The 10,947-nt window shown below is 42.8% G+C and overlaps 1 protein-coding gene across 1 annotated transcript; it reads right to left on the bottom strand.

Annotated features, from left to right (window-relative positions):
* Positions 1-1,231: 1,231 nt before the first annotated feature.
* On the bottom strand, positions 1,232-7,679 carry BTF3 (basic transcription factor 3). Its single transcript, XM_081929458.1, has 6 exons — positions 7,526-7,679; positions 6,992-7,060; positions 4,391-4,504; positions 4,030-4,231; positions 2,728-2,784; positions 1,232-1,527 (listed from the first exon to the last, which is right to left on the bottom strand). Exons 2-6 carry the CDS (start codon positions 7,058-7,060, stop codon positions 1,481-1,483), a joined length of 489 nt encoding a protein of 162 aa, XP_081785584.1. The 5' UTR covers positions 7,526-7,679; the 3' UTR covers positions 1,232-1,480.
* Between the last annotated feature and the right edge of the window lie 3,268 nt (positions 7,680-10,947).

Genomic DNA, 10,947 nt, shown 5'->3' with positions numbered 1-10,947 from the left:
ACTAGTCCACAGTAACTTATTTGTTCTGCTGAAAAAAAATCAAGATCAATTTCTAAGGTACAGGAACCTAACTTGCATGGCACAGGTGCTCACTAGTAGCTCCTACTGTATGCATTTGCAGTTCAGACACAAGAGAAAAGTTATTATTAAAAGTTTTTTTCTATAAGGAGCAGTGAGTATTCTCCAGAGGCTCACAAAACCAGATTCCAGTTCTACCTTGCAGAAAAAGCACAATGAATCTAACTCCATTTCTGTTTTAACAAGCCATCTGCTGCAAGAAGAGCAGTCACTTGGCTACACTGGCCAAGGCTGATGAAAGCTGGAGTCCAACAGCATCAGAGGCCAGAGATTAGCCCACCCTTCATTTCCAGCTACTACCTTGTTGATAACATTTAACTCAAACTTGACACTCAGGTGCTGCCTTTACGGTTTAAACAAGGGGGGGGGAGGAGATGGAATAGGCAATTGTTCATATAATTTGACACTGGCAGTTACATTTGCATTAAACTGCAAATAAAGTTTACTATTTATTTCCACACTCGAAGCAATGCGGCTCCCACTAACAGAATTAACAATATGTTGCCCGTTTTTTAAAGTGACACAATTAAGTTTCCTAAGATTACACAATTGTTCTCTGCATGTGTGTACTGTAGAAGTCAACCTCCTGAACGAATTATTTTGTTGTGACACAGAGCTTCTTGTGCACTCTGTGAACATTTTGGTTGCTTCTGATAAGGACAAATTATACAGGTTAAACAGGGAACTCTTGTCATATGAATAAGAGAGTTCCTAAAGTAAATCAGAAAGGTAGGGTCCTGTGTTAATTAACTATATTCTAAGCCAGTCTTCATGCCTGTAACTAATGGAATACTATCTGCCAGCCTACTGTCAGACTATTAATGCTTTTACCTTTGACAATCTGGTTATGTTTCTGCCAGTGACCTGTATTTGATCTAGGCTAGATTTGGACCATTCTCCTTTATTTGCCGCCTTCTGACATTAAGCATACTTCACTTTTGAGCTCTGCTTGTACTACGTATACTGGCATATATATCCATCACTGAAAATTATACAAAGCAAAACAGGAATGGGGATAGAAGAACTTGGAATATTATGGTTATTCAGTAAATTAATAACACTTTCTGATTAGGTTTAAGCCAAGGTGTTCAATTTCACATCAGAACTTTAAATAAACACAATCTTATCTATGTACAAAATACTACTAAAAGTATTTGCCTAAACATTTAGTCTTTATTAGCATTTTTATGTAGTACTTTTCAATTTTGTGTATTTTCAACCCAGCCATGAATAATTAAATGCTCCGTGCACTAGCAATAACTGAAAAGAGCTGCAATTTGAAGGAGTTTCCAATTAGAGATCTTAGACTTCTTAAGATCAGTACAAAAAATGTTACAAATAAAAAGTCACAATATAAAATAGCAGCTCCATGTAATGTTCAAGTTTTACTCAAAGTGACAGTTCAGTTTGCTTCGTTCTTTGATGCCTCATCAAAGTTCTCCACAAGATCTGAAAAGGAGAGTTAACAACAGTCAGGCTTTTAACATGCAAAGAATCAGCACTGCCATTTCCAAGTCTTTCATCCTAAAATCCAGAGTTTGCTGAATTACCGGTATAAACAAGTTATATACCACAGAACATTAAGCATTAAAGCCCACTAGACAAGTACCCAACTATACCCATCTGTAACCTTCCAGTTATTTTCTGCAATCCAGGAAGTAGAAGTGAAACTTAAGCTCTATTCAGGTGTTTTAAATTTATCAGATGATGAGGGAGAGAGAGCGAAGATGAGGATCCTAGCTCTGCCCCTACCCAATCAGCCTCCATTAGCCATAAGTTATGTAGCAAGGATCTTTTCTATGCATGTAGACTCCCTATGTGATTTAAACCTGATTTTTCTAGGTCTCTAAAATCACATAGGGAGCCTACATACTTCAGATGTTATACCTCAACTCATGTGGGCCAACAGGAACAGCAAGAATGAGACAGATCTAGCACACTCATCCTCACTCCTCTCTATGCATGAGGGAACAGTGCTTTTGTATTTAGCCAAAATGTACTCCAACAGGTAAACCACCACCATGTTCTTGCCATCCTCCTCCTCAACCTGACAGATATCAGGTCTAAAAGACAAAGTAGGTTCTTGGGATCTGCTTTTGAACAGCCAGCACCTGGAAAAGTCATTGCCCCATAGACAGGCCTATTTCAGTTTTTCTATTGTAACTCACTGTCATCAGATATCCCAGGAACATAATGACTAGAAGTCAAATGTGTCCTGTGTGAGTGAAAAGGCACTTCCACTCATACAATTTTAGTGATTTCCCCCTTTTTACTACAGCCCCTATGCACCATCCAGGAGTTCCAACCCTCTAATTTTCAGACACTGCAATGAGAATGAGAAAATAAGGAAACCCCATTCCATGACCAGAACTCTGCTCTGCTCTCGAAATGCAGTGTGGTACCAGAAACTAAAAAGTCAACTACCCAAATCCATTAAGGTAAGCACCAAAGAAAACACATAAGCAAACACATCAAGACCTAGAGCGCTAGATTTAAGCATGAACCAGAGAAGTGACCATTCTTCCTGCACAGATGTATTTTGTTTCATTATTATTGTTACCTAAATACCACAACACTTTCTCTTCATTACCTTGTTCATTCCTCACACACATTACTTTTGTAAGAAAATAAATGAATACTTGTTTTTACCTGGAACTTCATCGTCATCTTCCTCACCAGTAGCAAGAGGTGCTTTTCCATCCACAGCTGTAATCACAAACAGATGGACACAAATGAGATGTTTCTAAGCCAGGCTTTTCCAAAACTAGCCAAATTTGCAGCAAAACACAGTAACTGATTACAACCCTGTGCCCACTTACTTGGGAGTAATTTCCACTGAACTCAGCATGACTTATTTCTAATTATCTTGGCTTCTACTGCATGTGCTTTATCCCTAAGTACCCACTCTAGAATATCGTGCTCATCAACCACTCCCTTCCACAGTAGTCCACAGACTTTAACTGTGTGTTGTTTGCTAGAATACAGCCTAAGCAGAGGACTCCAAAATGCTGTCTGACAAAGCAGAAACAAGCAGTCAAACTTCAGTCATGAAGAGGTTCCTTCAAGCAATAAAAGACATTAAGTCCCATATCCATCCCTTTGAGAGAAGGAGCTTCTGAACACATTCTCATACTCAGGGAAGTAACAAATCAAATGTTTTTGAAGAATAGCAATTTCAATCTAAGATTCTTTGAAGCACAGAATGAAGAGTACCCCATGCACCATTTGTTTCTAAATATAACAACTGAAAATATATTTTGCTTAAACATGACCTGTCCTAGCTACATGCACATATAGGTACTAATTAGCCAATTTAGCCATGGTTAAGCTTCTCAGTACTTGTTCAGGTGTTTCCCTATGGGACTGGCAGAAAACAGTTTTTTCCTACCCACCCCAAGCAAGTGGGATTTCCTCTAATCCTAGAAAATAAAACCCTTTCAATTGAGGAGGGATCCACTCTCTCCATGGTACAATCCCCTGGGGAAGGTTATCTAAAGGACAACATAAGCTTCAGCTGGCCACTGTGAGACTTGGGTCTCCAGCTGGTTTTGGATGACAACTCCAAGCATCCTTAACCACCTGCTAGCTAGGGATGATGGGAGTTGTAGTCCAAAAACAGCTGAAAACCCAAATTTGGGAAACACTTCTTTACACCAATAATATCCTTCTTAGTATAATTCAGGGCTATGACTCTATGACTAAGCAGCTTTGATATCATGTCTTGTTTCTGAAAAGCAACTGGCTGTCCCAACCACCAGCAACAACAGCACACACACACATCAAATGAAATTAGATGGGCTGATATTGTCTCAGTGGCTTCTCTAAGAGAGGTCACTCCTGTGGACACCCAAAGCCAAAAAGAACATTATAAAGCAAGCAAACAAACACTGCAAGCCCCATGTTGGTGCAAGAATTTTAATTCTCCGAGTGAGTCTTCCAAGTTCTACTCACGTTGTTTGGGCAGAGCCTCTGCTAGTCTCCTCAAGCTGGTCAGACTGTCAGCACCAAGCTGGTTTAAGATGCTAGGCAGCATTTCAGTCAGCTGCTTTGTCTCAGCATGGCCTGTGATTGTGAAAGTGTTAGCTGCTAAAGATGCTTGAACTTTAGGGTTGTTGAAGTGGATGACAGTGCCCTGGTTGGTAAACATGTTCACCTGCAAAGCAACACAATTTTTTTTGAGCAAGCAAACTTTTGCAATCACAATGAACTTTAATATGAAAACTACAGTGATAATATTCTCAAATGAGTTAAAACCAGTACTTCTCAGAAAAAAGAATTTATGAAAGCACCATAAAAACAAAAAAGTAGTTACCTCTTCAATACCAGAGATGTTATTTACTCCAAGTTTCTTTAATGAAAACTGAAGCTTCTTGTCATCTGCTGTTGCTGTTCTGTGAACCACCTTCTTCTTTCTACGAGCAGTACCCTATGAGTAAGGAGACTAAATGTTAAGTCCTCTCAAAATGTACGAATTCCAAGTAGCAAAATGGCATGCAACTCTATTCTATTCCTGGCTGTAACTTAATAACAATGTCTATTTCAGAAGCTAGGTAACAATACCAAACTGGCTACTAAAGAGAAGTGAGTGACCACTAACGAACTAATTTCTGTTCGCAGGAATTATGAAAGCAAGGCCTGAAGTAGATATTTGTCTGGTGGCCTCTGGCAAGCAAGAATCTACCCCCAGAAAGCAGGCAGAGTAGCTTTCAAACACTCAAGAGTCACTTACTGTTTTCTCAAGCAAGCAACATCCCACAAACGAGCAGCACAAGTATATCTAGGCAGATAGCTTAAAAAAATTTTCTTGGGATAGCAGGGAATTGTTTCTACAGATTTTGCTGCAACACCAAATTAAGATTAGAGTTTTGTTTTGTTTTTCATTTTTGGTCATTTACTTTAATTTGAATAATTTATCTGAGCAGATGTCTGGCTGGAGGGGGAACACAAACATTCTCTAGAGAAAAAAAGAATTAAGGATAACTGTTGCCATACACTATAGGTTTGTTTGTTTACTAACAATAGAATGCATCTCGTATACCACAGTCCAGAATTAGAAGATAAAGAGACAAATGTCAGCACAAGTCATCTTCAGGAACTTTAAGGAAAATTTTCAAGAAGTTACATCTGAGGTAAAGTTATATTGCCCATAAATATTTGCCAGGACAGGTTGTAGTGTTTACTAGCTAAAAAAATACAGGTTAACTGTTAAGAACAAAATAGTAATTATTAGCAGTTCAACTACTATGGCTTTGCTATAACTAATAAAAAATTTGGAAATGTTAATGTTAGTGCAAGCATAAGAAAATAGAAATTACTTTAAATAGAACAAAACCAACAAGATCTGTAGGTTGATGCATTTTTAAGCCTCACAACAGTAATTACTTGTACTATATTTTAAAGGCTAAGCTTGTTTTACTTCAATTACATTGACAGACACCTTAAAGTAGTTAGCATAATGAAAATTATAGGTTCCAGCAGTAAGGCACTTATGTTCGGACCTGAAATTCCACTGGCTCCACCTTGATTAAAGATAGGTTTCTGATGCAAGTTGTACATAATAAAAGCTGACAAAAGTATTAGGTAAAAAACTGGTGGCTGCATATACATTAGGTAGTTTAAACCTTTACAGCAGAATCCTAAGCATGTTTCCTCGAAAGCCAAGTCTGAGTTCACTCTCAAGCCATGTGTTTCATACTGCAGCTTTGTAAATTACAGGAAATTTTGCTGTTACACAAAATCCTACAGCAACCCTACACCATGAGTAAAAGCATTTTCATCGGCCAGCCTTTTACCAAACTATCAACATTGAGATTTGAACACAGTTACATTCTTTGTACTCATTCAGGCATTAATAATATTGTGAAAAGTGTACATTAGAAGAGCTATTATGTTTAAAGTCAGCTAACTAATAAACATTTAAGCACTAGTTATTTTGTTATTTCTTATTACCACCCTCCCTAGGGAAAACAGCTTCTTCCATCTCTTTTTGTTATCCTTACAAGCATCCTTCAATACAGTTTAGACTAACGGATGGTAAGTGGCCCAGATGCACCCAGTGAGCTTCACAGCTGTGTAAAAATTTAATACATGTCTCTCTGGCTCAAGTCCTGCATGCTAACCATTACTCTACATTAATTAATCAACAGCATTATGAGTTTGGGATGGAGGGAAGTAGCTGAGTTCCTGTATGTGAGATCCTTCTCTAAACCCTAGATCCAACAAGTGTTGAAATATAAACCAGGTTAGCTTCCTGTGCTGAGGCAAGTGCCTGAGTGATGTGTCACTAAGAGAACAAAGGAAATGGGGCTCAGTGTGAGACAACAAAATGGGTGGGGCCCCCACTGTCAACTCAGATGGTTAGAAGGGCAAAGCTTGAGTTGAGAGTTTGCAGAGATGTGACCTACAGGAAAAAGCAGCTAGCTAGAGAGAGAGTCAGAGAGCAATGTCTGATGACTGTTTTAACTCCAAGGTGCAGCTATGGGAGAAACATGACTGCTTTGGGTTGCTGATGCTGTTAACCTCTTCATCATAGGGTCAGTCTGTACACATGTGTTAAAAAAAACATATATCATAAAGATGCCAGTCTCCGCTATGCGCCCCAGTTCCAAAAGGAAACACAGACCCTCAGCAAGTGCCTGGAACCCCTGAAATCTCTAGGAGACTGGGGTGGGATGCAACAATATATTGCATATGCCTAAATTCAGGTATAACCTCCTCTTCCCCTCCAAACAACAAAATCCTAATTGTCTTCTTCAAAATACAGGGTACAGAAAAACTGTAAAAACATAAATGCAGCGTTGCTAGACAATAATAAAAAGGCCTGTACAAGTACTGTAAAATGCAGCAGCTGCAGCCAAGGTGAAAGGAAACACGAATTTTGGAGAGGCAGGGAAGATGAAACAGGCCACCTTACCTTCCCACCGATGCGCACTTGGGCTTGCAGCTTAGCTAGTTTTTCTTGATTCATGATAGTTTCTTTCATCTAAGGGAAGAAGAAGAGACGTGAGGCGATCAGGCGGACGACACCCAAGCAAAGAGGCTGGAGAGGGCGGAGAGGGCCCGATGAGCCCGGTTCTCGTGGCGGGCGGCGCCCCCGAAGCCTCCTCACCCTCTTGGGCCCAGGCGAGGGAAGAGAGGCCTCGCCTCACCCTCGGCCGAGCTCGGGCCGTGAGGAACTTTCTGAGGTGAGGCAGGCAGCCTGCGCCACCGCGAGGAATGGCCTTCAAGCCAGAGGAGCCGCTAGGCCGAAAGGGGACCCAAGACACCACCACCCCCCCCCCGGAGGCCTGGAGAGAGACGGGCGCACGCAGAGCCCAGGGCCCGCGGCTTCTCCCCGGCTCGAAGGCCTCAGAGGGCTCCTTCCAGGCGCACCAGGGGCCGCTGCTCCCACCTCCAGGCCCGTCCATCTCCCTTCCCCCACCTCCCTCAGGTGCCCCCTCCTTGGTACCTTCTCAGAAGGAAGCGGCCCGACCTGGGCAGGGCGAGGAGCTGAAGGGCTGCGGCCGGGAAAGCGCGGATCCTGACGCACGCACGCGGAAAAGGACGAAGATGGCCGCCGGAAAGGAAAACAGGAGGCGGCGGCGGGGCGCCGGCGTGACGAAAGCAAGACGTCCTTACGCGCTCGCGCACGAACAACCCCAGCGTTCGATGCGCATCCTCCGGAGGTCTGAGCTTTAGCGCGCGTGCGCGAGCTTAGTTAGCGCTCTCTGCTCCCGCTTTCAGGAGGGAGCAGGCAGGCAGGGCGGGCGGTGTGGCGCGTGGCTCCCGGGGTCCAGAAGGAAGCGAAGGTCCTGGTCGCGGCTCAGCTTGGTCGTGGATTGCCGCGCCGCCCAGCAAAACAACGACTGGTGGTGGCATGTCGTGGTGTTAACAGATTGGATCAAAGAACTTCTATGAATGGTTAAATTGTGCGGCGGGGGGGGGGAGCAATGGCTAAAATCTTTGGATTTGAAAAAACAGTTAAATTTACCTTTTCAAAGACTCCTTGACGATACCTGATGGGTGCTTATTTTTATATGTTTCATTACAAATATTGTGTATGTGTGTTTTAAATTCTGTTTTCCCTCTGATTATTTGCAGGGGGGCATGATTGAGTTGTTCTTGGTTGGTTGGTTTTTATTATGCATTTTGTGATTTTATTTTGTGATTTTATCCTGTGAACCGCCCTGAGACCTGTGGGTTTAGGGTGGCATATAAATTTAATAAATAAACAAATTACTACTACTACTACTACTATTAGGAAAACTGGTCGCCTAGCCTACCTATTTATTGTGAAGGCCATCTAGTTCTTATTGAGAGGTTTCTGTGTTAATAGAGCACAATTGAAGTATTTACAAAATTAACTTTGTCTACTTTTCTGTTTTATATATCTATACAATTTAACGCCTTTACTACAGCAGGGTTCAGAATGCTCCAGAATTAATACATTCATTTATCCTCCAGGAAGCAAAAGACATTTGCACAGGAGTTTTTTTCAGCCAGAACTCACTGGAACTTAGTTACAGCACCTCTCAGGTGGGCACCATTGCCCATTATAAGAGCACAAGGGTTCCGGCAGCACCTCTTTTTCTTGAAAAATAGGCCTGGCATTGCACATGGTTCCTGCCCTGCCCATTTAACCCTCACAATAATCCTGTGAGGGTGGGCTAGGCTAGGCTGAGAGAGAACGACTGGTCCCATATTGCTCACTCAGCTTCATAGCCTAGTGGGGATTTGAACCTGAGTCCTGTGGCATCTGAGGTGCCTTGGATAGTTGTAATGTCTTTGGTGCCTCATATATCACCACCTTGAGTTAGAATTCCATCCCTGTGGTAGATTGATTCACACCGCACAGACCTAAGTTGCAATAAATGAAAGTGGTTGTTGACATCATCATCAAGAGCTTGGATCAAAGCAAGTGTCAGAACTCTTAGAGCTAAAGTTAAAATCAAAGTTCAGTCCATAGGCACACTTTTTAAATATTTCCCTATGGAAAAAGAGCTCTCTGCAAGAAGAAAACAAGCACAGCAATAAGCAAACTGAACCTTCTTCCCTGATACTCCCTTTTTTCCTTGCAGGGAGAGTTGGGGAGGCAGTAACACCTGGCACCCCAGCATTACATTCAGAAGTAGTGCAGTCTGCTAGATCATACCAGGATCTGCCACCCCTTTCTTGTGCATGCTGGTGACAGCTCTTGAGGGTACAGGAACATAGCTGTCAACCGTCCCTTATTTGGCGGGAAACTCCCTTATCCCAGCACCGTGTCCCGCTGCTGTCCCTTATTGATGATGTCCCTTAAATTTCCCGGGTTTCAAAGGAAGCAGCTCCTCTCCCTCCCTCCCTCCCTGCCAGCCAGGGAGGAGGGAGGCTCCAACTGTGTTGCTTGCCCGGCCCGCCCCCATCTGGGTTCCTCTCACTTCCTCGGTCCCCGGGAGCCCCTCCCCGCCAGGACTGGCGGGAGCCTCGGGCCCTTCCGCCGCCATCCTCCTCACGGCCGCCGAACTGAGTGTCTCTGCCTGGGGCCTCCCCTCTTCCTGTCGCCGCCACTCCCGCTAGGCTGTGCTGCGGCTGCGCTGCTGAAGGACCCAGATGAGATGGGCAGCCTGGCGCGCCCTATGAATTGCTGAGGAGCCTTGAGAGGAGAGTGAGGGCAACCATAGAGAAAGCAGTTCAGAGTGAGGAGGAAGAGGAGGAGGCGGAGGCGGAGGAAGAGGAATGGGCAGGTGTTCCAAGGGCTAACCATAGAGGGGGAAAGCGGAGGAAGGACTGCAAGCACTTCTCCCATAGATTTGTAGTGGTAGACTAGCATAGATGGTCTGATCTGCGGGTTTACTTCGGGTGCTATTTCCCCCCCCCTTCCTCCCGCCCCGCTTGATGGAACTGAGAGCTGCAGATGGAGCATGAGAGAAAAGATACAGAACTGCAGCAGCATCTTTGTAGCTTGGACTTCGTTTTGCGCGATAAGTGGTTGCTGCTTGTAGTTATTTAATTGCAGTGTTTCATCAGCTGGTGTCTTGAGCAGCAACCTCTGGAAATGAAGGGCTAAAAACCAGTGCTGCTCTCCAAAATTATCTGGTCTCTTTTAACTTCGTATTTCAGCTGGTTGACTAAAATCCCTTATTTTGGCTGCTGATCCCTTATTTTCAAGGCTGATGGTCCCTTATTTTCAAATCTGTAAGTTGACAGCTATGTACAGGAATGTGGCTGAGTTACAAACTCACAAACAAAAACATTAGCCAGAATCAGCAGATGCAAAAAGTACAGTACTAATGAGACGCAATCCAACACTGGTACAACAGTTCTCAGTTCCTATTTGAGTTTCTGTTTTCCTTATATAAACATAAGATGCAAGTAACAATATCTACCAAGTGTTTCTGAAATGCTTATTTGCAAGCTAATTTCTGTGGAAAATAAATAGTACTTTCAGTGAAATGCACTCAGACTTGGAATGACTTCCAGACACAAGCATCAAACATGAATCATCTATGTATTAATGTTCCATACAGATAATCAAATGCACCTTTGGTTACCAGATGTTGATGGCAAACAAGGGAGTGCATATCTACATCCTATTCCTCTTTTGGGTTTTCTAGGAGTATCTGAACAACATTGCTGGAACTTTGACCCTAATCCTACAAAGCAATTAAAACTACTTGGACTATCTTTATCTTATGATCTGAAAACTTTGTTTTCTTTTCCTTACTATGAGCATCTTCCCACACTGTGAGTAAAACTTCATAGGACCATCAGGGTCTGCATAAAATGGCCTCACAACATAATTCTATGCATGTCTATTCAGGAGTAGATCCATGGGGTGGGGTGCATGAAGTGCTTGAAATTCTACATGTTTTTGTAACTTGGTTGTGTGTCAGTTTGTACATGTGTTCATCG

This window comes from Podarcis melisellensis, assembly GCF_964234715.1.
Source record: "Podarcis melisellensis genome assembly, chromosome: 11".
Classification (NCBI taxonomy): Eukaryota; Metazoa; Chordata; class Lepidosauria; order Squamata; family Lacertidae; genus Podarcis; species Podarcis melisellensis.
The sequence above is the reverse complement of the archived record's forward strand: the minus strand, read 5'-3'. Positions and strand labels throughout refer to the sequence as shown.